Consider the following 20,861-nt stretch of genomic DNA (forward strand, 5'->3'; position numbering starts at 1 on the left):
TTGTCCTAGAGGCCAGGCACGGTGGTATGAGACAGGAATTCCCCCCTCGCGAGTATAGGCCAGGACAACAGAATTGAACCGGCGGACAGGGGGGTGGAAGGTAGATCCATGTATCTCAGTGAGTTTTCCACTTTTCAGTCTGAAATCTTTACTGACAGATAGAGGAGGAAGTGCTTCACATGTCTATAAAAGAATCCAGTTGATTTTATGCATACAACATGGACTTATCAATTTTCACGGTTCACTCACTTTGACCAGAGGACAGAGAGGTTGGAAGGGAGGTCCGTGCAGGTCACGTGGTGTGCACGCCTAACAAAGAATATGCATGCCTATCTGGTAGTCACGTGACAGTGTTGTGCGTGAAGAGATTTGGTGTTGTGCGCAAAGTTGGCTTCGTTTCAATTCACGAAGCCAACTTCGCGCACAACACCAAATCTCTTCACGCACAACACTGTCACGTGACTACCAGATAGGCATGCATATTCTTTGTTAGGCGTGCACACCACGTGACCTGCACGGACCTCCCTTCCAACCTCTCTGTCCTCTGGTCAAAGTGAGTGAACCGTGAAAATTGATAAGTCCATGTTGTATGCATAAAATCAACTGGATTCTTTTATAGACATGTGAAGCACTTCCTCCTCTATCTGTCAGTAAAGATTTCAGACTGAAAAGTGGAAAACTCACTGAGATACATGGATCTACCTTCCACCCCCCTGTCCGCCGGTTCAATTCTGTTGTCCTGGCCTATACTCGCGAGGGGGGAATTCCTGTCTCATACCACCGTGCCTGGCCTCTAGGACGCTCCTTTCTGCGGAGTTTGAGCCATTTCCGAGTCCTTCCTGCACATACGGTGGTGGATAAACGGGTGGATAAAAGGTAGGTGGGAAATTCGCATAATTCGGTACAGGAGGGTACGTAGGTGGCCTCTGGTACCAATTAGATGGCCCAGGGGCACCTGGGAGCAAGTGGGGAGAGGGGTAGAAGGGATAGGGAGGATATTGAGTCATTATCTGGAGAAATCAGCCTGAAATTCTCATAAATCGACCAGCAGAAGTGGTAGGACAGAGTTCAATGAAGTGCGTACCTGTAGGCCTGTCCCCATTGTCTCTGAGGCCGTCCTCGCCATCACAGAAGCTGTTCTCGCTATCACAGGCTGTGTCATCATCACAGGTGGCCTCTCCACCATCCTTTCTGCATTTTTCCCCCTCTCACCTTGAAATCGAACCAATAACTCTTGTTCCCTTGCAGCCACTGCTTTTTTTGCTGCACACATGTAGGTAATCGCATGTCGCTTGGTACAGAGGTTGCATTTAGGGGGGAGAGGGCGTGAAGGAGCAGATTGCTCGCTCTGTGATAGGATCCGGCCAGTACTGGCCGGGGGAGGATGATTACTTGACGATTTTGATACCTGCGAACCTGAATATTGCGAAGGGGGGGGGAGAGAAGGAGGAGGCCTCTGGGGAGCATACATTGGTGTAGGTCGAACTACTGTTATTCCTTGCGAGGCGTGCGAAGCAGCAGCCTGGGTAGCAGAGGCCCGAATAGCCATCCTTGCACGGAGACCAAGATTAACAGGAGGATCAAGGATAAAATCGCGGGAACCGTTAACTACCTCGAATTCGTCTTCAAGTCGATGAACTCCAATGGCCCGAAGAGCTGTTGGTTGTACTCTGTTATTGGTATCTTCAAGATGTTTATGGAATCCATCATGAGGGAGAAGTCGCCAGTGGTGATGTATCTGGTTGATAGAGAGTACCCCGTCATTTCTCATGACATTGACGATCGTATGTGCACAGGGGAGACCCATTGAAGCTAAAAATCGTCCTGAACAGTGGTGTATTCGATCAGGCTGACCTAGAAGCTTGGTTGCGAGTAGAATCTGATGTTGCAGAGCTTCAGCAGCAAATTTTGAGATGTCTCGGTTGATAATACTGAGTAGTCGATCACCCACGGCCGATCGTACTGTTTGCTGACCATTTTTCAATGTAATACTGTCCCACTGTCTCTCCAGGAAGCGATCTAGCTGAGGAATTACTTGCCAGAGGGTTCCTGTATGAGATTTCAAGAAATCCTTGAAGGAACGATGTTCTCCCTCATTCCTGGATGTCGTATGTTGACGAAGATTGCGATTTTGGTTTGTATAGGCCCAGGCCCATTTCTCCTTCGAAGAAAGCAGGTTTTCAATGTACCGAATTGCTGGAGAATGCTCTGGTTTCGAAAATCTCTCTCTTATCTTATCCATCCCCTGTTCTAGTTTGAAATCGTCATGAGCCTCCACTACTTCTCGCATCCACATGTCCCCAAACCTCTGTCTCTCCAAAACTTTATTTTCCTCTCCCTCAAAACAGTTCTTCTTGTCACAAAGATGTTTGATATTCTCTCGCAGATGCCACGTACAATACTGCTGTTTCGCATTTGGCAGGTACTTTTTAAGAGCATTGGCTAAGGCTACCTCACGATCGGTTATTACCACCTGAATTCGATGTTTTAAGGGACCTATCAAGTCGAGAAAACTCTTTATCGCGACCCCGTACCAATCCGTAGTCTCGCGATTGATAAAAGCAATGGCCGCAGTAAAGGTGAGGTTGGTTGCTGTCATTCCTGTGATGTGGAGCATAGGAAGGCGATATCGGTTGGTGTTATAAGTGCAGTCCATCATGAGAACAGTGGGATAAAGATGAACCAGAGCTCTTGCTTTATGAGTCGTATAAATGAGACCCAGAGCTTCATTTTTCGAATTAACCAGGCCTTTGAAGAGACGTTTTTCCTTTTCGAGATGTAAAAACAAACTTTCAGTCACTGTTCGTCCACTCATTCGATTCTTCTCATACCTCCACTTGAAGTTTGACACATCGGCAGGGGTCAGGAGGGGTTGATCGGGGTGTTCCTTGAGGAGATCGATGATCTGGTGGACAGTGAAGCCTTTATCGATGTATTCCTGTAAAAGGGAAGTGATCTGCGGGGTACGAGAGCCTTTTCGTAGGTGGGAGATAAGCAAACTTTTAACAGGAGGGTGGTTATGTTCATTACACACTGTCTCAAGCAGTACTGGTCGAAATCCATCTGCAAGAGCGTCTTCCTCTCTCACCCGTGACAGTTTAAGTCGAAATGGACACCCTAATCGCTGGGTGTGAGGCTGACGAGTTCGTACCTTGTCATATTGAGCAGAACGACCAGATCGATATTGGCCTCCAAAGACGCAGTTCATTGTCATGTATTGACGTTTTTGATTGCTTGAATCGGTTACCAAGGCGAACCCCTTATTTTTTACCATGACATCGAGTTTATTGCGAGCATTATTGACAGATATCTGTGGGGGGAGAGTTAAGGGAGCATGAACAAGTTTGGGGACACGGGTATGGGGGCCAAATTCGTCTTCTTCAATATTGGACTCAAAATCGGTGTTTTCTTCGTCATTGTCGTCCGATAGAGGAGGAGGAGGGGCAAAATAATCGTCTGCATTACTAGGGGACGTAGAGACTGAGTGTATATCGCGTAATGGTGTTGAGGAACCAGGGGGAGACGAAAACGGCGATTTATCTTGCTGAGTCTCTGGTATAATGATCTCGGACGGGGTAGACGGGGTTTCTTGCTTTATAAGTGGAGGGAGAGACGGAGGGAGAGGTGGGATTGACCACTCGTCTTCACTGGAAGAGTCGCATAGATCAATAGGCTGAGAGGAAGACATGATTTTAAGAGAGGTAGAGGACTAAAATGATCAGTTTCCCTCTGAGGCGAAGTGTAGAAGGAGGTACCCACCAGAACGTTGATATCACAAGCTATCTTATTGGTTGAAAGTAGTAGAAAGGGGTATTCAAGTGCTCTGAGAACAATGGAAAAGAGTTTGAGACTGTAGCTTGTCTGGTTTGGGCTGGAGAGAGTGACGATGTTTATTGATGTTGGATGATGTTGGTTGAAAGTATGAGAAGAGTTGGAAGGGAGGTCCGTGCAGGTCACGTGGTGTGCACGCCTAACAAAGAATATGCATGCCTATCTGGTAGTCACGTGACAGTGTTGTGCGTGAAGAGATTTGGTGTTGTGCGCGAAGTTGGCTTCCAATTCACACAACATTGGCTGATCGTCAGGTCCGTTCCACCCCGTTCGGAGCCCCTCATAAGTTCAGTTCCTGGAAATAACGGAAACAAATTTCTTTCAACCGTCAATCAATGACGCTTGACGCCTCCTTTCCCTCGCTCTCACCCTCGACAACTTCCTACTGTATGTGCTCTAGGTAAAAACGTCACTCGACTAAGATCATACACTCATTATGAGTGATCCATATACCTCAGCACACTCTACACCTTCATTCTACCTCACTTCTCATCGTGCTCCTCACAAATCACTCAATCCTACTCATCTTCGTCTCACTCACGTCGACAACAATCATGAAGTGGAATACCAATCCCGTCGTGCTAGAAAAGGTCGTTACACACCTAAACCTCGACATGTCCATTCTTCTTCTGATACCGAATTCAAGAGTATGGGAAGAGGAAAGACAGTATATATGCGAGTACAGGAGAAAGAAGGAAGACTAAAAGCTCATTTAACGTTGGATATCAGTTTTTGGATAGCGGTTTTGTTCACTTTTGGATCGGCTGTTTGGGTTGTGAATGGTATGTCGTCTGTCTTTCCCTTTACTGGATACATTTCCAACTACTCGGTACGCTTCCATTTTCATCAAACGCAGCGATTTAGATGGAGGATTTTGTCGTTGGTCAAGTGGGTGTAAGCGAGTTGGACTGATGTTTGAGGATTTTTGGTGTGGTTCCCTATATTAAGACCGAACTTGGTTACCACAGCATTTACCAATACCGCAGCTGCGTTTGCTTTTATAGGTGGAAGTGTTTTTGAGATAGGATCTTATTTGATGGTTGTGGAAGCTTTGGATAGGTGAGTTTTGCTCTGGACTCTTTTCCTCCTCGAGCTTCTGTCCTCTCCCCTCCTCCTCCTCCTCTCCCCCTACGATCCCCTCTCATCCAACTCGCTGGCTCATGATCCCATACCGTACACTACCTTTATCTCAAGCTTCAAACCTCGTTTTGTGTCGTAGCCAGAGAGATTGGAACGCAGGAAGGCGAGACTGACATCACAGAGGAAGAGAAACCGACTTCGGTACCGCCCTAGGACATCTCTTGCATTCCCGACGACGGTTGACTTCACATCGTGCCTCTTCCTCGTCAGAGAAGACCCTTTCGCCGGGAGGAACTAGCGAGAGTCCTTCTCCGACCCCGGAAGAACAGTCCAAGCAAGATGGTGAGATGCCAGACGGGGCCAAAAGGTTTGTATGGTGGGGTAAACCTCTGTGGCGGGATATGGGGTATATTGCCGTATGTCTGTCTGTCGCGCAGTACCCAAACGACATTCCATACCTTTCAGGTCACTAGTCATCCAGTGTTCCTCATAGCCTCATCATGGTTTACACATTTGTTCCGTATCGTCCAAACATAGCTGACTGCCAGGCGATCGTCCAGCTGTTCGCAGCGTCCATATTCTGGATCTCAACCCTGTACGTTTCGTTCCCAAGAAACGATCAATCTGATAAAGAAGGACAGGATTGCCCGGGGCTATACCTGGCTTGTATACAGAATCCGCTTCTGTGCCTATTGAAGATGTCTTCTTTTGGACCCCTCAGGGTAAGCTTGTCACCTAACTTCATAGAAAGCGCTGATACCCAGTCATCGGCGGGAGTGGTTTCATCATTAGCAGTCTGATTTTAATGGTGGAGGTTCAAACCCATTGGTGGTTACCTAGACCATTTGACATTGGCTGGCAGGGTGAGTACGAGATGTTCTCATCCTTCAGAACACCCACTCAGGCTTTCATCGGAATCAATTCTATCCCCGATTGTCCCACCTTCCTTATTACTCTTTCCCCTTCCCTCCGATTCCCTCCGGTCCATACAGAAATCCTGACGATCGACGAGACATGGTGGGTTGCTTAGAAACGACATTTGTGTCAAAGCTCAGACACTAACCCCACAGTCGCATTCTGGAACTTGATCGGATCCCTCGGTTTCACCCTCTGCGGCGCTTTCGGCTATTCACCATCGTCCGGTTTAGTCTACCAATCCGCATTATCTACATTCTGGGGAAGCTGGGCTTTTCTTATCGGTAGTGTCGTACAGACATGTGAGGCTGTATGGAGAGAATCACCGGATACTAGTGAATCTTAGCATGAACATATGTTGTATGCATCTTATCATTGTCTATCAGGTATCGATTGGATGATTGGCCTGTTGGACATGCTGTGGAAGCACGTTGACCAGTTTGTGCGTACACGCGGATCAGTTCCTAAGTGTTCCCGTGTCCCTGGGCATTTTCCCAGAGTACGAGGATCCTCTTACTCTGATTTACTTATCAAGGTTGAGAACCTTGTTCCTTCTATACACTCTGTGGATCAATACGAAGGGATGTTGTGTATTTGGGATTCGTCAGATCTATCCTAGCTTAACAGTAGGATGCAGAAGCTAGAAGCGTTGAGAAGAGAGAAATGGATGGAACATTGACGGAGAAACTTGAATCGCACAGGGATCAGCGTTCAGGGAGGTGACGCCCCCTGATGCGGAACAAAGTGAAAAAGAAAGAATGACGTATTCTTGTCGCCGCGGGCTCGTGCCATCCGGCGTACAACATCCTTGGTCAAAACTTTGCAAACTCCGTTCTCCCTTTTCACTTGGCTCTCTGGGCAGAAAGGCAGGTCATACCTGTACGACTCAATTGACCCATCAGTCCCTCTTTACTCGCTCTCCACCCACTCAATATCATCTCAAGACACGAAGAAGCGGTACAGGGTACAAGAGGAAGAAGACTGTATAAAGAAAAAAAAACGTTTGGCGTGTTTGTGAATTTGTGATCGCGGATCAACTGGTGTGTTTCTTTTGTCAACTCGTACGACAACTGGGTAAGTACTGGGTGTTCTCATCGAGGTGAGTGGCCAATCGGTCATGATAGTATGACGTGGTGACAATCTCAAGCTGGGTGCATTGGGTGAGTTACCCTTTGGATTCTCAAGCATTCGAAGACCTCTAGGCCTAGCCTCTGACCCTTGTACATCCATCCTCTGTCCTTAGCAAACATTGTATACCGGAGCAATGATGCGGGGTTGATGGCCTTTCGTCCGGTTCGCAGTAGCCAGTAGCCAGTGGAGGTGGTTAATGGTTAGCTACCAGTGGCCAGTGGTGGGTGGCTTGATGGGAAATGACGATGGTTTTAATAATTTGACTGAGACATAGAGATACACTCCAAAGATCTAAGAACGTTTTGTCGATCCTTCCGCCGTCCCCGAGGTCAAAAGGCAGAGACTAGTTTCTAAGCTAGACACCTTGGTCTTTCACCCGTGGCCCTTGGTGAGTCTTCCTTCTACACCTTTCGTCTTTGCTTCCTTGTTGTCACTCCACATCGGTTGTACAATCCCCGGTATATTCGTCACTTTGCTCTACTGCGTCCTTCACTCTCATCCGACACCCCGACCTAGTCGGATCAAAGAGTATGAAGCATGTTGAATCATTATCGGATCAGAGAGTTTCCAATCAAGAGCTTTGTATCCCTCTCCCACTGCGATACTGCGGTTCACCCGTCACCCGATACGTTCCTCGATCTGGTCATCGACTAACTCTACCGATCATTGTGTGGTGTACGCCTGTCTCACTCGATCACTCGGCGTCATGCCATAAACCTCACCACTACCTCACCTTCTCACACTTACCTCCAGCCTCCCATACATCTTGGCATTCATTACTCATTCTGCACAACCACAAAAGTCGGCATCATTTCTTCATATTTGACATCTTTCAATTATCTCACCATTACCCCGTGTACAGGACATGTGAAAGGACTCCAGCTGACCAAGAGTTATTTCTATCTTCCTTCTTGTCTACCTTTCGAACTCCGACTTTCAACCGTTCCTCCTTTCCTATTTCCCACTCCCTTGTTCCCCTTTCGACTTCCTTTACCACTTTCACTCTCTGACCACCCGATTCATTCTGACATTACTTTGTTCAAGCATCTAGCAGTCAGCTAGCTTTCACACCTGCAAAAAAAACGGATGTAGGAAAACGACCATGGGTATGGTCTTGACTCCTCTAGCTGGTGTTGTCCATGGGTCAACTCTAGCCTTTCCTTCCCTGGCCCCTATACCCGACTCTCGTATGCACACACCTTCACTCACACCCCCTGATCATTTCGAACAACCTCCACCTGTTCCCCCTCACCCACAACCTCAAAGTTCTTCCAGTGGCGAGTCAAGTAGAAGACAATCAGCAGCTTCTCTCCTGTTGATGCCCGGATCTTACTTTTCCAACCCCACCTCAACACCTTTCCCAATAACGACCACTTCCACAATCGTCGATAGACCAAGACCACAACCCCTGTCCATTCCTCGTTCCACTTCAGAAGAACCCTTATTCTCATCATATCCAGATGCCGGACCTAGCAGGTCATCTAGTAGAGGATCCTCATTCCGCTTACGCTCATCCCTCGCACTCACCTCCCTCACTCGACATCGACATCGACGCGAAAGCTCAACCGATACCTCGGCCGACGAGGGCTTCGTAACTTGTGTCGAACCCGCTCCTTTCGCCCAGTCATCAGACTTACCTTCTTCAAACCGCAGTTTCAAGGGTCGTAGGAGGGCGCAAACCATGATTCAGGCGGATCGGGGGTTCGGTCCGCAAGTAGGAAGAGACACGCCCCCTCCTCGCGCTCTAACTTTCACTCGATCTTTCAATAGCTTTCGAAGGAGAAGAGCTTCCATGGGTTCTTCTCATGTTCCTTCCGAATTAGACGGACCTGACAGAGGCCAGCAATGGTCGGGCATGCCTGATCGAGATCCTCGACGATATCCACCTGTCTCTTTTCCATTTTCACAACGAGGTCAATCTGATTATACCCTACAATCTGTTTCAACGATCACCACCGTTCGACCTCTCGCATCTCCCAGTATATCTCAACGTCGCTCCAGTCTTTCTACTTCTCCCCATGACGTTCTTGGTCTTACCTATGTCTCGCCAAACCCTACCACACAAGCAGGAGAGATATTGATACCCGATGATCTCGTCATGCCCCATGATCCGCCATTGAGACGCAGCTCGCTGGACGCGACTGGTATGCTGCGAGATGACCAAGCGTCTCCCAACGTGGATAGTACGGACAGGCATCGTCATTCCGACGCCCAATCCCTTCTTTCATCATCTATGACAACTACCGAAGCTTCTGATGCTCTATTCTCTCCCCCGGGATCTTCTGATAGACATCCGCTGTCCTCAGCGACTACCTCACTATCTAGGAGTGCCAAGAGCGGTGATGAAGGTGTTGAAGGGCAAGATAAAGAGAAAGTGACAGATGTTTCTGTCATTCGTTTGCAAAGAAGTTTGGAATGGGAAGCAAGACAACATAGACATCATCGTCGTGTGGAGAACCGAAAGATGGTCCTTTTGGAATTAGTGGAGACGGAAGTGACCTATGCCGAGGATCTAAAGACACTCGTTCAAATCTATCTACCTCAGTTGGCTGCTCTTCCCACAGTTTCCGAACGGACTACCGCCATGGTGGCACGGAATGCATCTGCCTTGTTGGACATTCATCAGGTTCTAGCGATGAGGATGGTAGAGGTCATCAAGGAAGAAGGTTTGAACTTTGATCAACAAGCCGAAACTTCGACCACGGAAAAGGTAGAACGTGCGGCTCGACGTGTGGCAGCACTCTTCGTAGAGAATGTGAGCATCTTCTAATTCATTAGTGGACCCACAAAGCTGACGCGCAGGCCGACTTCTTGGGTGCCTACAAGGAGTATTGTGCGGGCTCTATAGCGGCAGCTTCGTTAGTCCGACACATATCAATGCGGTCAGACTACGAAGCTTTCGAACGACGGTGTCAAATCATCTCATCAGGTCAACCTCATTCAAGCTTGCAAGATCTTCTCAATGATGCAGACCCTTCGTATCACCCTTCCAATCGCTCTCGACTACGTTTCCGTGATTTCCTCATCACGCCTGTTCAACGAATTTGTCGCTACCCCTTACTTCTCAATCAGTTGGCAAGTTCTGCCTCCAGTCCCATGCCAGACCGTACCGATTTCTTTGATGAACAGGAGGGCATTGGAAAAGATGTCGAAGCGGCATTGGCCGTGATGCGCTCCGTGGCAGAAGATGCGGATGAAGCGAGAAGACTGAAAGAATCTGAGATCAAGAGCTCCTCCGTCATCTCGCGTATGGACTATCACCCGCTCATCACTCCGATGTTCCTTAAAAGTCTTGGGACATGTCGGCTCGTTGGGTCTTTGGACGTTTTACATCATCATCCTACTCTTGCTCCTCTGGTCCCGCCCGTCAAAGTCAAATACCTCGCTGCCTTCTTGTATAGGGGGTATCTGGTTCTTGCCAAGGTGAAGAAAGGCAAGACCTACGAACCGAGGCATTATCTGCCTTTGGAGGTCTTTCAGCTTATCGACATCACTGAGGGTGAGTAAATCTCCATTTAAATTCATTGTTTTCTCAAGACCGGCGGCTAACGTGCTTAGGTTTTCTGCCTCATTCCATACGACTCGTACTTCAGGAGCACAACTTTGACCTGGCGGCTTCTTGTGAGACTGAGAAGGAAGTTTGGTCAGCAGCTCTTTGTGCCGCCAAGGAAGACAGTGTCATTCCACCTTTCGAACTTCCTGCCAGTGTATCGCCGTTCACCCCTCGATCTAGACGAACTTCACTAGCCTCTCAACCAGAGGATGACGATCCTCCCTCACCCAAGACCAAACGACATACACTAGCTTTTCCTCCTGGAGAAATGAACATGGCTGCACTTACAACCTCTCCGATCAACGTGATAGATTTCAAGGCGACTCCCGTGTCTTCACCCTTGCGATCGTCGTTCGGGTTCACACCTGACCGTCAAGGACGTCCAGGTCAACCATCCACTATCCTCCTTCGCCGACCATCTGCCACTCGTCGTCTGCTGGTTGATCGCGGTTTGATGGATGTTTTCTCAGAATCATGTGCCACGGCTAGAAGCAAAGCTCAACTTCATCAAGCTCTCTTTCTTCCCGACATGCCACCAAGTGAACTTCGAGACAAACTGGCTATCAAAGAATCGACCATGCTTCGACGTCGAAGATCATTCCTTGATGCCAGACCTGCATCTTTCGACATTGCCTTCACTGGTGAAATACGTGGATCTGTCATACCCGTCCGACCTTCCAGATCAGCAATCAAACGTCGTACCTTACCTCCTGAGGTTCTTCTCGGGGAACCTATCTCTCGAGAAACAGCTGAATTGGACGATAAAGACGAAGCGAGTGAAGCGGCCACATCAGATTATGGAACCATGCGAAATTTACATCAATCTACCATGTCTAGAAGCGATTCAGTGATTTCTTTCTCCCCCGCTCCAACGCCCAAGAGATCCACGACATCACTTCGTGCTGCATACACCACCGGAGGTTTATTGAATAGACGTAAAACGGCTTCTGCTTATAACCTCACTAGTAGACCGTTTCACACAACAAGAGCTAAATCAACCCCGAATACTCCTAGACATGTACCTCTTCCTCCGATAATGTTCAAACATCCCTCTGAAACAAGTACGGTGTTAGCTCGTGATAGTCCTAGATCTCCAGTTCAGTCTTTGAACCCGACTGCGAATCTAAACACGGGATCAAGCATCAAAACGAGTGAATCATCTTCGACTTGGGAGTCATTCAGAAGGACAATGAGTTTTCGTATACTCAACAGATCCAAGGGATCAATAACGAGTTTTGATGAGACTACGCAAGATGACGATCCATCTTCTATCATGAGCAGCTCTTACGAAGGTGTTTCTGGTCGAAAAGGGTCCACCGGGGGAAGTTCTTATCAAGGTGTTTCTGGACAGAAGGAGTTGACCACAAGCAGTTTTCATGACGGTGTTGATGGACAAACGGGTTCAACCGCGGGGAGTTCTTATGATGGCGTTTCGGGACAGAAAGGGGAAGACAGTGTGGTAGATCTCTCGGAGAATCTGAAGGAGAGTGGTAGTAGTGGATCTCTGGATAGAGGTAGGGGATGGAAATGGGAAAAGGAGAAGGAGGTGGGTAAGGATGAAGATGGGTTGTTCACTACTCCAAAGAGGAAGAGGTTGTTTGGGAGTTTGAGCAGGTTTACTCCCATTTGACGGATTGAAATCTTGCGGCCATTTCCCCTCTTTGGCGATAATGAACACTCAAATCCCCCCAATCGCAACTACGACTTTGAGGAGGCTTCGCCCTACATTAGAAGAGATCTTCTCAATTCGATATCTGGTGATTTCGCCAAGATGGCATGTAGCAAACAATCGTTTCGTCTCTGTATCATAAGGAGCTAGTCTCACGGCTCAAGGCTCAAGTCTCAAGCAAGTCAAATATCCGATTTCCCAGTTTCTACTGGTATAGTACTTTTGGTCTTCGGAGAAAGACAGTTTGTACGCTCTAATGCGGGTGGTGTAATTTGGAAGTTCGGACGGATGATGATTATGAAGACACGATATGATGCAATTGTTGTGATATAGATTTTGAACCGTCCATGTGTCCCTGTCATCTTGATACTGAACATTCCATTGTTTGAGACAATCCGCTTCCTGACATGTCTCAAAGCTCAGTGGAAGAATGTCATAGCCTGATTGGGAAGAAGACCAGTGAGTTCAACCACTTCTCTACATTCACACATTTGAATAATCAATCTTCGAAATCGCTCTCATCAAGTCATAGTGATCTAAGCTCCGCCCCAAACTGTCCTTTGGCGGTGTGAGACTCCGTGATTGACTATGGGCTGAGACGCGATTGTTGCAAACTGTTAAGAAGCCCAACGCCCTCGCTAGAGGTCGATATGAGGAGATGAATACCGACCGAACTGTTTTAGTCGATGAAAGGAGGTGGATGAGAACAATGGTTGGTACGATTACTCCGACTAGGCCTCCTCCACGAGTACATATGAGTTATATGGACATATCTCCATGCCATCTCATCCCCGCTTTTTTTTCAATTTGCCTCACCAACTCGTCCTGAAGACGCTCATCATACGACAACAGTAGAAATCCTTAACGCTTACTCACTTCGTCAGACATTGAGAAACACCCTCAAGCATAAACTACCCAATTCAATTCGATAACCGATCAGTCTAATAAAGACAACTCAGATAATCTGAAGCTCATAAAATGCCCGAAAGAGGAGAATCAAGTAGAAAGGGGAAGAAAGTATCTCAATATTATTACGATGAAGAAGAAGAAGAACAAGCGGGACCATCAAATGCTCCTCCTCCACCAAGACGTACCCGTACTAACACCCATACAAATAGAAATACTTCTTTCATCCCATCCAATACTCAAGGTACAAGTGCTCCATGGGGAAATAATCATATGGATCCTGTTCACGTATCGCAACACTGGTTCGATCAATTAACTTCTGATAGTGGTAAACTTGATGTTGACCAAATTCGTGACTTCGAGAATATGGCAGGTTTGAATTCGGGACATTTGAAAACAGCTCCTTTCCCATTCGAATTGAAATTTCCCCATGAGCTTGGAATGGACGATACGGATGTTATGGATTATCCTCACTCTACAACACCAACAAACAGGGAGACAAACAATTTTGCTCAAATGGCCTTTGAGCTCAGTTCTAGATTGGAAGTTATGACTGGTTCAATAGGGTCAAACAAAGATCAAGCGGAATATACGGAAGAAGAGGTGGAGATGATGAAGACTATTCTGAGCAATTTGTGGGAAATCGGTCAAGGGGGTGATTATTGGGTTGTTGAAGGTGTTTGGTCCAAAAGGATGGATTTGATGGATTTAGGACAGGAGGAAAGAGGACGATATCTTGAACAATTGAAAAGTTTACATGATTTGACTATCTCGCAGTTATAGGGGATACCATGAACTAGAAAGTATTCAACCACTCATGATACTTGATAAGTAAACAAAATAGTTTCATGCATGAGCTGAGAATGTCGTTCTTGCTAATGTCTGTTTCTTCTTACGGACGAGGTATCAGTTTCACTCCCTTCTCACCTATTGTACTGTGACTTGTATAGGATCCCATGGGTGACAAATGATTGTGAGGGTGATTTGAATCAATGATATGTATATAGATAGAGAAGGCTATCAAATAGATTGATGAGGATTATGAACTGAGAAGGTGAAACAGGTCATGTGATTTTGTCTAATCACGACATATTCGACCACTTGTCGATGAGAGAAAGGAGAGGTAAGGACGATCTCCGATTTCGTTACATATGACCTTCATACAAGTTTGAGACATGTGCAATTAAGAAGGCCAACTTCATTTCTTCTCATCTTACAATTCATTTCATATATCTTGCTTCTATTAAACACATACTTGACTGAGCATTACTTGAACGATTATCCAACCTATTTAGAATAACTCTCGACATAACAACGCACGGAAGTCTACCTCCAAGCCCAGAAGAAGAAATATGGGGAAAACTCATCATAATGAGACCGAAGCTGGGCCGTCGAAGTCAAAAACGTCCGCTCAGGTAACCTCATGATTCATTTGACATCCTCATGAGAGAACTGAAGACCAGGTCAATTTCCTTCATCATGGAAATCGGGAAATGAGGCTGTATCAAGTGGTTGTATCCCAAATTCTATCAAGAACCAATGGACTCGATGCACCTCAAGCCTTCGCCGTAATGGTCAAAATAATAATGACAAGTTGGATATGCCGACGGATGAAATGGGGGACATTCCACCTCCTTCTTATCAGTCTCCCGTGAAACACGCTGGAACCCAGACTATCGATGAACCTACCCTCCCCATGGGCGAGGATATCATGACTGGGTGCAACTCTCCACGTCATATCTCACAAGGACCAGATTCTTACTCACTCTTCTACTGTGGTCTTGATGATACCAACTTGGATCCAGATGGGACTTTTTGGCAAGATTCACCTTCTGATGAGTGGGAGGCCAGTGCCACACCTGCTCCGGCTGGGACTGACCCTCATGACCCGGTTGTTTATACTGTTCAAACAGGTGTCTCCGAATCCGAGCTAAGTCAGGGTGGAACAACAAGGAAGAGGGAGTACACATGGTCGGAAATGTCCGACTTGCAGAGGCTTTTTTTAGAGGTACACAAATGTCAGGTGGAAAATCATTTTCTTCCAGAGTATGACTGTCATAAATTGAGGGATGTGTGGCTTTATGGGGTAAAGATTGAGACCGAGGAAGATAGGCAGAAGTTTGACGATCAGTTGGACTCTTTGTATAACTTCAGTCGGGATCAGACATTTTATTGTTCATTGGCAAGTTTAATGATTAGGGCTCCCGCGTGGTGCTGAACAAATTAGTAGATTAGGAGTAATACTCCTTCGAGATGTCTGTTCATTTATCTTATTAACCACAGAGCTTCTAAGGATATAATAGGGAAGAGGATGTTGAATATGGTTGCATCGATTATGATTGATATGAGCCGTTATCCCGCGTCCTCTTGCCAGTAGACGACAGGAGTTATTGGGGCACTTACGTCCTGGACCAGCTAGACTAATGATCTAGTCATACAAATGACTGATATCCGGTTGACCGTATGAGTTCCTCGCTGATAGAATGGGGGACCGCTAGTTAAAACGAGTTTCAGAAGGTATCGGATGTTTGATGACGGAGGTGTCACGTGGTGACAACTCTGGTATGCGGAGGACGCCGCTGGCGGCGTACCTGACAGATACATAATACGAAGATAGCTACTTTACTCTTTGGACAATGTATCTTCACCTGTCTGTGACTCTAGATTGCTACCGTGCTTGACCAGGGGAAAGGAACATCTCGCTTAGGTCTGGCTTCCCCCTCCTCGTCATCACCCTTCTGCTCGGATAAATGACACATTCAGGTCAACGGACATGAATTCCTCTTGTCAAAATACATCTTGACTCACTGTCATATAGGACAAGCAGAATAATCACATTTAGTTAACAATGAACAACAGAAGACAAATCTCTTTTGGCACTCAAGTGTCACGGCCGTCGAGCAACTTCTTCCTTATAGACCGACGGTCGACGAACCTCGGCTAACTTCACGCTTCTGAGTCGATGTCTCACCCAACCAGGAGGGCGCAGACGTCGAAAGGAGTGTAACTACGGCGTACTTCGGCGTAGTTACTCTAACTAAGGCTTTGTTCTATTGATGGCGATGTATCTCGATGTATAGCTATCTCTATTTGTCTTTTACTACTGACAACAATCAAGGATCGCTGAAGAACTTCAGCGATCTTCTCAGCTAATATTATCTACTCCTCCTAGACGTTCATCCAACCCTCTCGCGCTTTGACGTACTTCAACGCACTTCGTCCAACTTCCCCGAGCCCTCGGCCATCCTCTTCCTCCTTCGACTAACTCCGCCTAACATCGCCGCACTTCTGCTCCCATTGTCCCTACTTAGCCTAACTCCGCCTAACATCGCCGCACTTCTGCTCCCATTGTCCCTACTTAGCCTAACTCCGCCTAACATCGCCGCACTTCTGCTCCCATTGTCCCTACTTAGCCTAACCCCGTCTAACTTCGCCGTACTTCTGCTCCCATTGTTCCTACTTAGCCTAACTCCGCCTAACATCGCCGCACTTCTGCTCCCATTGTCCCTACTTAGCCTAACTCCGTCTAACTTCGCCGTACTTGGTGTCAGAAGTCCTGAGTTACGTGTAGAGTAAAGAGGTTAAGGCGTGATGGGGTTTTGATGGCCAAAGGAGGGTCATTGTTGGTGGAGTAATCGAGGTGTCACGACGTAGTTCGTGACATCAAGATCCCCACAATGACCATCAACTTCCATATGAGAAAACATACGCTTCAGAACACCCAGAAAGCTATGTAGCACGTACTGCAAGTGCTTACAAATCTTCTGGAAGAAGACGTAAACCAAGAGGAAAGCCAGGAGGAGAAGACGGAAGAAAGTGATAGTTCAGGAGTTACCACTCAATATCCTGAACGGAGAGATCAAGATGATTCAGATCCTGATATGCCAAGTGCTCGTACCTGGCCCAGTGATAAAGCGCCTACTTTCAATGAGGAATTCATGACGAGTACTTCTTCTACGGGAAACTGGGGGACAGAGGATGAGCCAATAGAGGAGCAAGGGATGTGGGGCTGGATCGGAGATGGAGTGACAAGAGTTGCTAGTGTAGCCAGGGGAATGATGGGGTTATCTATTGGGAATGGTGAAGACCAGAATGCAACCCCGGTAAGAACAGGAGAGAATATCACCCAGGGTAGTGATCGCAAGGGAAGCAAGAGACCTGCTGAAGAAGAGTTCACAAACGAGACAGAAACAAGCAGGAGGAAGAAGCGGGTTTCCCACGGGGGAGGAGGTTATGGGACATCCCGTAGAAGTGGTCGATAAAGCGGGTAGTTGGCAGTGAGGAGAGTGATTGAACTCAAGTAGCACTTTCTCTGATATGAATTGTCTGACCTTCATTTTCTCTTTATCCTCACCTCACTGAATCACTGTCTAAGCGATTCACAAAAAGCCAACTGCCTCAAGCCGTCAAAAGTGCCACATGCCACAACGTTCCGCTGTCATCGGGTAAACTAACTTTGAGTAACCGGGCGTCTCGTCTTTGTCCAATGAACCTATTCACAGGCACCGTTCAACTTCTCCCATGACTCTACCTATCAGAAACTCAACCTTGGTCAATTGATTGTCTCGGCTTTACGCTACAAATAATCTGCCCAATTTCAAGGAGCTCGACTGAAAAAATCAACCAATGATCACTGTCCTCCTCCGTCCCCCGAGATCACCGAAATTCATCCTTCCTCGGGCAACCGCTGTAAGTTGTGATCACTGCTACAACTCCCTACACGATCATGTGCTAACTCAAAAGATCAACATGCCCGTCGCTGTACCCACCCGACGTCTGGCAACTTCTCCTCCAACGAAGAATGCAGTATCCAACCCAAATCCACTTTACGCTTCTCAATCCTCTCTTCCCCGTTTACCCGTTCCCACCCTTTCATCTACCTTTCATAAGTACCTAGAAACCATCCAACCTCTTCAAACTTCTGATGCTCATCAACATTCTCAAGCTCTAGTATACGACTTTCTCCGATCCGATCTCTCCAAAGTTCTCCAGACACGTCTGGAAGGCCGAGCTGAGGAGAAAGAAAGTTGGTTGTCGGAGTGGTGGAACGAGACCGCTTATATGGGATATAGAGGTCGATTGGTACCCAATGTCTCGTACTTTTACGTTCACAAGAAAGGCCTTGGTGGTGGCCAGAGTCAAGAAGATAGAGCTGCCGAGTTGACTCGAGCTACGGTGGAATTTAAGAAGCTGGTGGATACGTATGTCCTTTGGATTACTGCAGAGTCGTGCTCATGAACCAGTGAAATATTGCAACCTGAGAAGGTCAGAGGTCAACCATTGTGCATGGCTTCATACAAGTATCTGTGAGTAGCAACATTGACATTGGGGTAAAGCTGAAATATGAGATTTAACGCTGTTCGAGTCCCGACCAGTCCAGCTGATGTGCCACTAGCGTACCCCAAAGACACCCATCACATTGTAGTCTTGCGGAATAACAGATATTTCAAGGTCGACACCAAAGGGAGGGGCAAAAAGGCTTTGGCTGGAGCGTTCGAAAAGGTCAAGAAATTGGCAGACACGAAAGCTGGTGAGGGGTTGGGAATTTTGACCGTTGATGATCGCGATGTATGGACAGAGGTACGCCAGACAAATACTCAGTATCTCGGCAGCTGACGAAATGAAGGCCAGAAGACATCTCATGTCTCTCTCCAAGAGTAACACGGTGTCTGTTCAAGCCATCGAATCGGCTATTTTGCTAGTGTCACTGGATGACGGATCCGCGCCCAAGACAGAAGACGAGAGAGCTTGGTCGTACTGGTCAGGTGGAAGAAGTCGTTCGCCAAAAGGTCACGGTTGGAACAGATGGTTTGACAAACATGAGATTATTGTGGACGAATCGGGGGAGAGTGGGTTTAACGGAGAGCGTGAGTCTTGGTATCCGAGAGATGTACCGACTGAAGCTGACACATGTATAGACTCAATGCTTGACGGAACTCCCACTCTACGATTGAACGAATTTATGCTTGCCGGTTTACAAGCTGGCAAAATTCCATTGGAGCTTCCGGAAGGAGAGAAAGCTACATCCCCCATGCCAGATCCAGAGGAGATCACTTTCGAGCTTGATGCTCATCTACGAGGTCTTATTGACAAATCTCGGATCGGTTTTGGGGAAGAGATGGCATTGCAGGACCTCAAGGTGAGTTTTTCGTCATTCATAAACATGATATACGTTGACGAATAGATGCTCAACTTCACCCACTATGGAAAAGAAGCCATCAAAGCTCATAAAGCTTCTCCCGACGCTTGGGCTCAGATGATCAAGCAGCTCGCTTTTTTCCGTCTTTTCAACCGGCCCGGGGTGGCATACGAATCATGTCAAACCCGGAAATTCCTATTAGGAAGAACGGAGGTTATACGCTCGGCGTCAAACGAAAGTAAAGCGTTCTGCGAGGCCATGATCGATCCAAAAGTCAGTGATACAGAGCGCGAGAAAGCATTCAGACGGGCGGTGAGTAGACATATCCAATATTCCACGTGGGCGGCGGATGCGCAAGGCGTGGATAGACATATGTTTGGGCTACGTAAGCTGGTCCGAGAGAAAGAGGGAGAGAAGATGCCTGAAGTGTTCAAGGATGAGGTGTTTGGGAGGAGCAGTCATTGGGAGTTGAGCACGAGTCAGTTGAGTAGTGAATATCTGGATGGATGGGGATATGGCGAGGGTGAGTTTCTTTCTAACTTTGGCTTACTTCGCCCATCCTACCTTCCCTCTTTCACATTCGCCTCACCTCTTGTCTCACTGTCGGTGCCTCTTTCGACACAAGTCTGACAAATAGTGGTCGAGGACGGATACGGCTTGTCATATTCCATACACGACAACAATATAAGGTGGTGTATCACGACTAAGAATAGCGACGCGGAGAAGTTTGCCGAGGCTTTGGTGAATGCTGCCGACGAGCTCAAGGCAATGATGGACAGAGCCAAATCGCAGACGCATGAGGGGTGAGGGAAGGCGAAATTGTAGAAGACTGGTGTGCATGAGGATGAGCCATTTGTTGCCTCAAATGATGTGTCGTATCATGAAACGAGTAGAAAATGATGCATGCTGTATGATGTCCGACTGTTTATGTGGAGGATTTCTGAATTACTTGACGGAGGGGACGATGATGAGTATGGGATTTTGAGATGTGAGAAGAGAGAGACTTCATCGTCCGACTTTGCCCAAAAGGAAGTTGATCTGGTATCAGCCTTCGCCCTCCCTCCACCGGCTTCCAGCTTTGACTCTCTCTGACCATGGTATATTATTTCCACATAATGATCATAACATATAAGAAGCGTAGGGTAGTTGCGGCCTACCAGCTAGGAAGCGGGATGACGAAAAAGATAGAATCACTCACAGAACTCTTCGGTGGCCGACCTTTCCTCCTAGGTTCTCTCATACATCCATACAAAGCTTGAGCAGCATCCGCACAAGGTCCCATGGAAGCCGATCGGAGACTGGTACCGGAACTTGCAAAACATGCTAGAAGGTTGGATAATTCTGGACCACAAAGGGGTTTTACTAGTTCTGAGAGGGTTAGCGATCCAGCTATACAGCTTTAACAATTTGTGTGTTTTTTCTCTCCCTCTCTCTTCCATCTTTCTGTTCACTTTGTTTTCTTTCCTAATTTCTACTCGAGTCGTAGAGCCTGTTCAATACAAATCATCTTTATCCAGCGATTCCTACTCGTTTACTCTGGTCTTTGTCCTGTCTAGATGGCCATATACCTCCGGGCATCTGGCGTCCCAGAAATGGAAACGGTAAATTTACCTTAAAGAAATGAGAGAGGGGTCACC

At 47.2% G+C, this 20,861-nt stretch overlaps 6 protein-coding genes across 6 annotated transcripts; all 6 read left to right on the top strand.

Moving 5' to 3' along the window:
* Positions 1-4,303: 4,303 nt before the first annotated feature.
* TREMEDRAFT_22078 (uncharacterized protein) lies at positions 4,304-6,157 on the top strand (the record flags this gene model as incomplete). Its single annotated transcript, XM_007000394.1, has 7 exons — positions 4,304-4,613; positions 4,752-4,890; positions 5,093-5,327; positions 5,460-5,506; positions 5,548-5,633; positions 5,676-5,774; positions 5,982-6,157. Coding segments are annotated over 7 exons (1,092 nt in total), but the record flags the coding sequence as incomplete, so codon positions are not given.
* A 1,902-nt stretch (positions 6,158-8,059) lies between these two features.
* On the top strand, positions 8,060-12,512 carry TREMEDRAFT_72967 (uncharacterized protein; the record flags this gene model as incomplete). Its single annotated transcript, XM_007002121.1, has 3 exons — positions 8,060-9,712; positions 9,760-10,456; positions 10,516-12,512. The coding sequence occupies 3 exons, from the start codon at positions 8,060-8,062 to the stop codon at positions 12,138-12,140; spliced, it is 3,975 nt and encodes a 1,324-aa protein (XP_007002183.1). The 3' UTR covers positions 12,141-12,512.
* A 645-nt stretch (positions 12,513-13,157) lies between these two features.
* Positions 13,158-13,868, top strand: TREMEDRAFT_59204 (uncharacterized protein; the record flags this gene model as incomplete). The annotated part of the gene is made up of 1 exon (XM_007001494.1): positions 13,158-13,868. One exon carries the CDS (start codon positions 13,158-13,160, stop codon positions 13,866-13,868), a length of 711 nt encoding a protein of 236 aa, XP_007001556.1.
* Positions 13,869-14,456: 588 nt separating this feature from the next.
* Positions 14,457-15,303, top strand: TREMEDRAFT_59205 (uncharacterized protein; the record flags this gene model as incomplete). The annotated part of the gene is made up of 2 exons (XM_007001495.1): positions 14,457-14,490; positions 14,549-15,303. The coding sequence occupies 2 exons, from the start codon at positions 14,457-14,459 to the stop codon at positions 15,301-15,303; spliced, it is 789 nt and encodes a 262-aa protein (XP_007001557.1).
* A 1,663-nt stretch (positions 15,304-16,966) lies between these two features.
* TREMEDRAFT_59206 (uncharacterized protein) lies at positions 16,967-17,347 on the top strand (the record flags this gene model as incomplete). Its single annotated transcript, XM_007001496.1, has 1 exon — positions 16,967-17,347. One exon carries the CDS (start codon positions 16,967-16,969, stop codon positions 17,345-17,347), a length of 381 nt encoding a protein of 126 aa, XP_007001558.1.
* Positions 17,348-17,608: 261 nt separating this feature from the next.
* On the top strand, positions 17,609-20,143 carry TREMEDRAFT_70888 (uncharacterized protein). Its single transcript, XM_007002002.1, has 8 exons — positions 17,609-17,774; positions 17,829-18,286; positions 18,329-18,391; positions 18,434-18,665; positions 18,712-18,952; positions 19,004-19,224; positions 19,270-19,747; positions 19,862-20,143. Exons 1-8 carry the CDS (start codon positions 17,712-17,714, stop codon positions 20,029-20,031), a joined length of 1,926 nt encoding a protein of 641 aa, XP_007002064.1. The 5' UTR covers positions 17,609-17,711; the 3' UTR covers positions 20,032-20,143.
* Positions 20,144-20,861: the final 718 nt, after the last annotated feature.

The sequence above is a fragment of the Tremella mesenterica genome, assembly GCF_000271645.1.
Source record: "Tremella mesenterica DSM 1558 unplaced genomic scaffold TREMEscaffold_1, whole genome shotgun sequence".
Taxonomy (NCBI): Eukaryota; Fungi; Basidiomycota; class Tremellomycetes; order Tremellales; family Tremellaceae; genus Tremella; species Tremella mesenterica.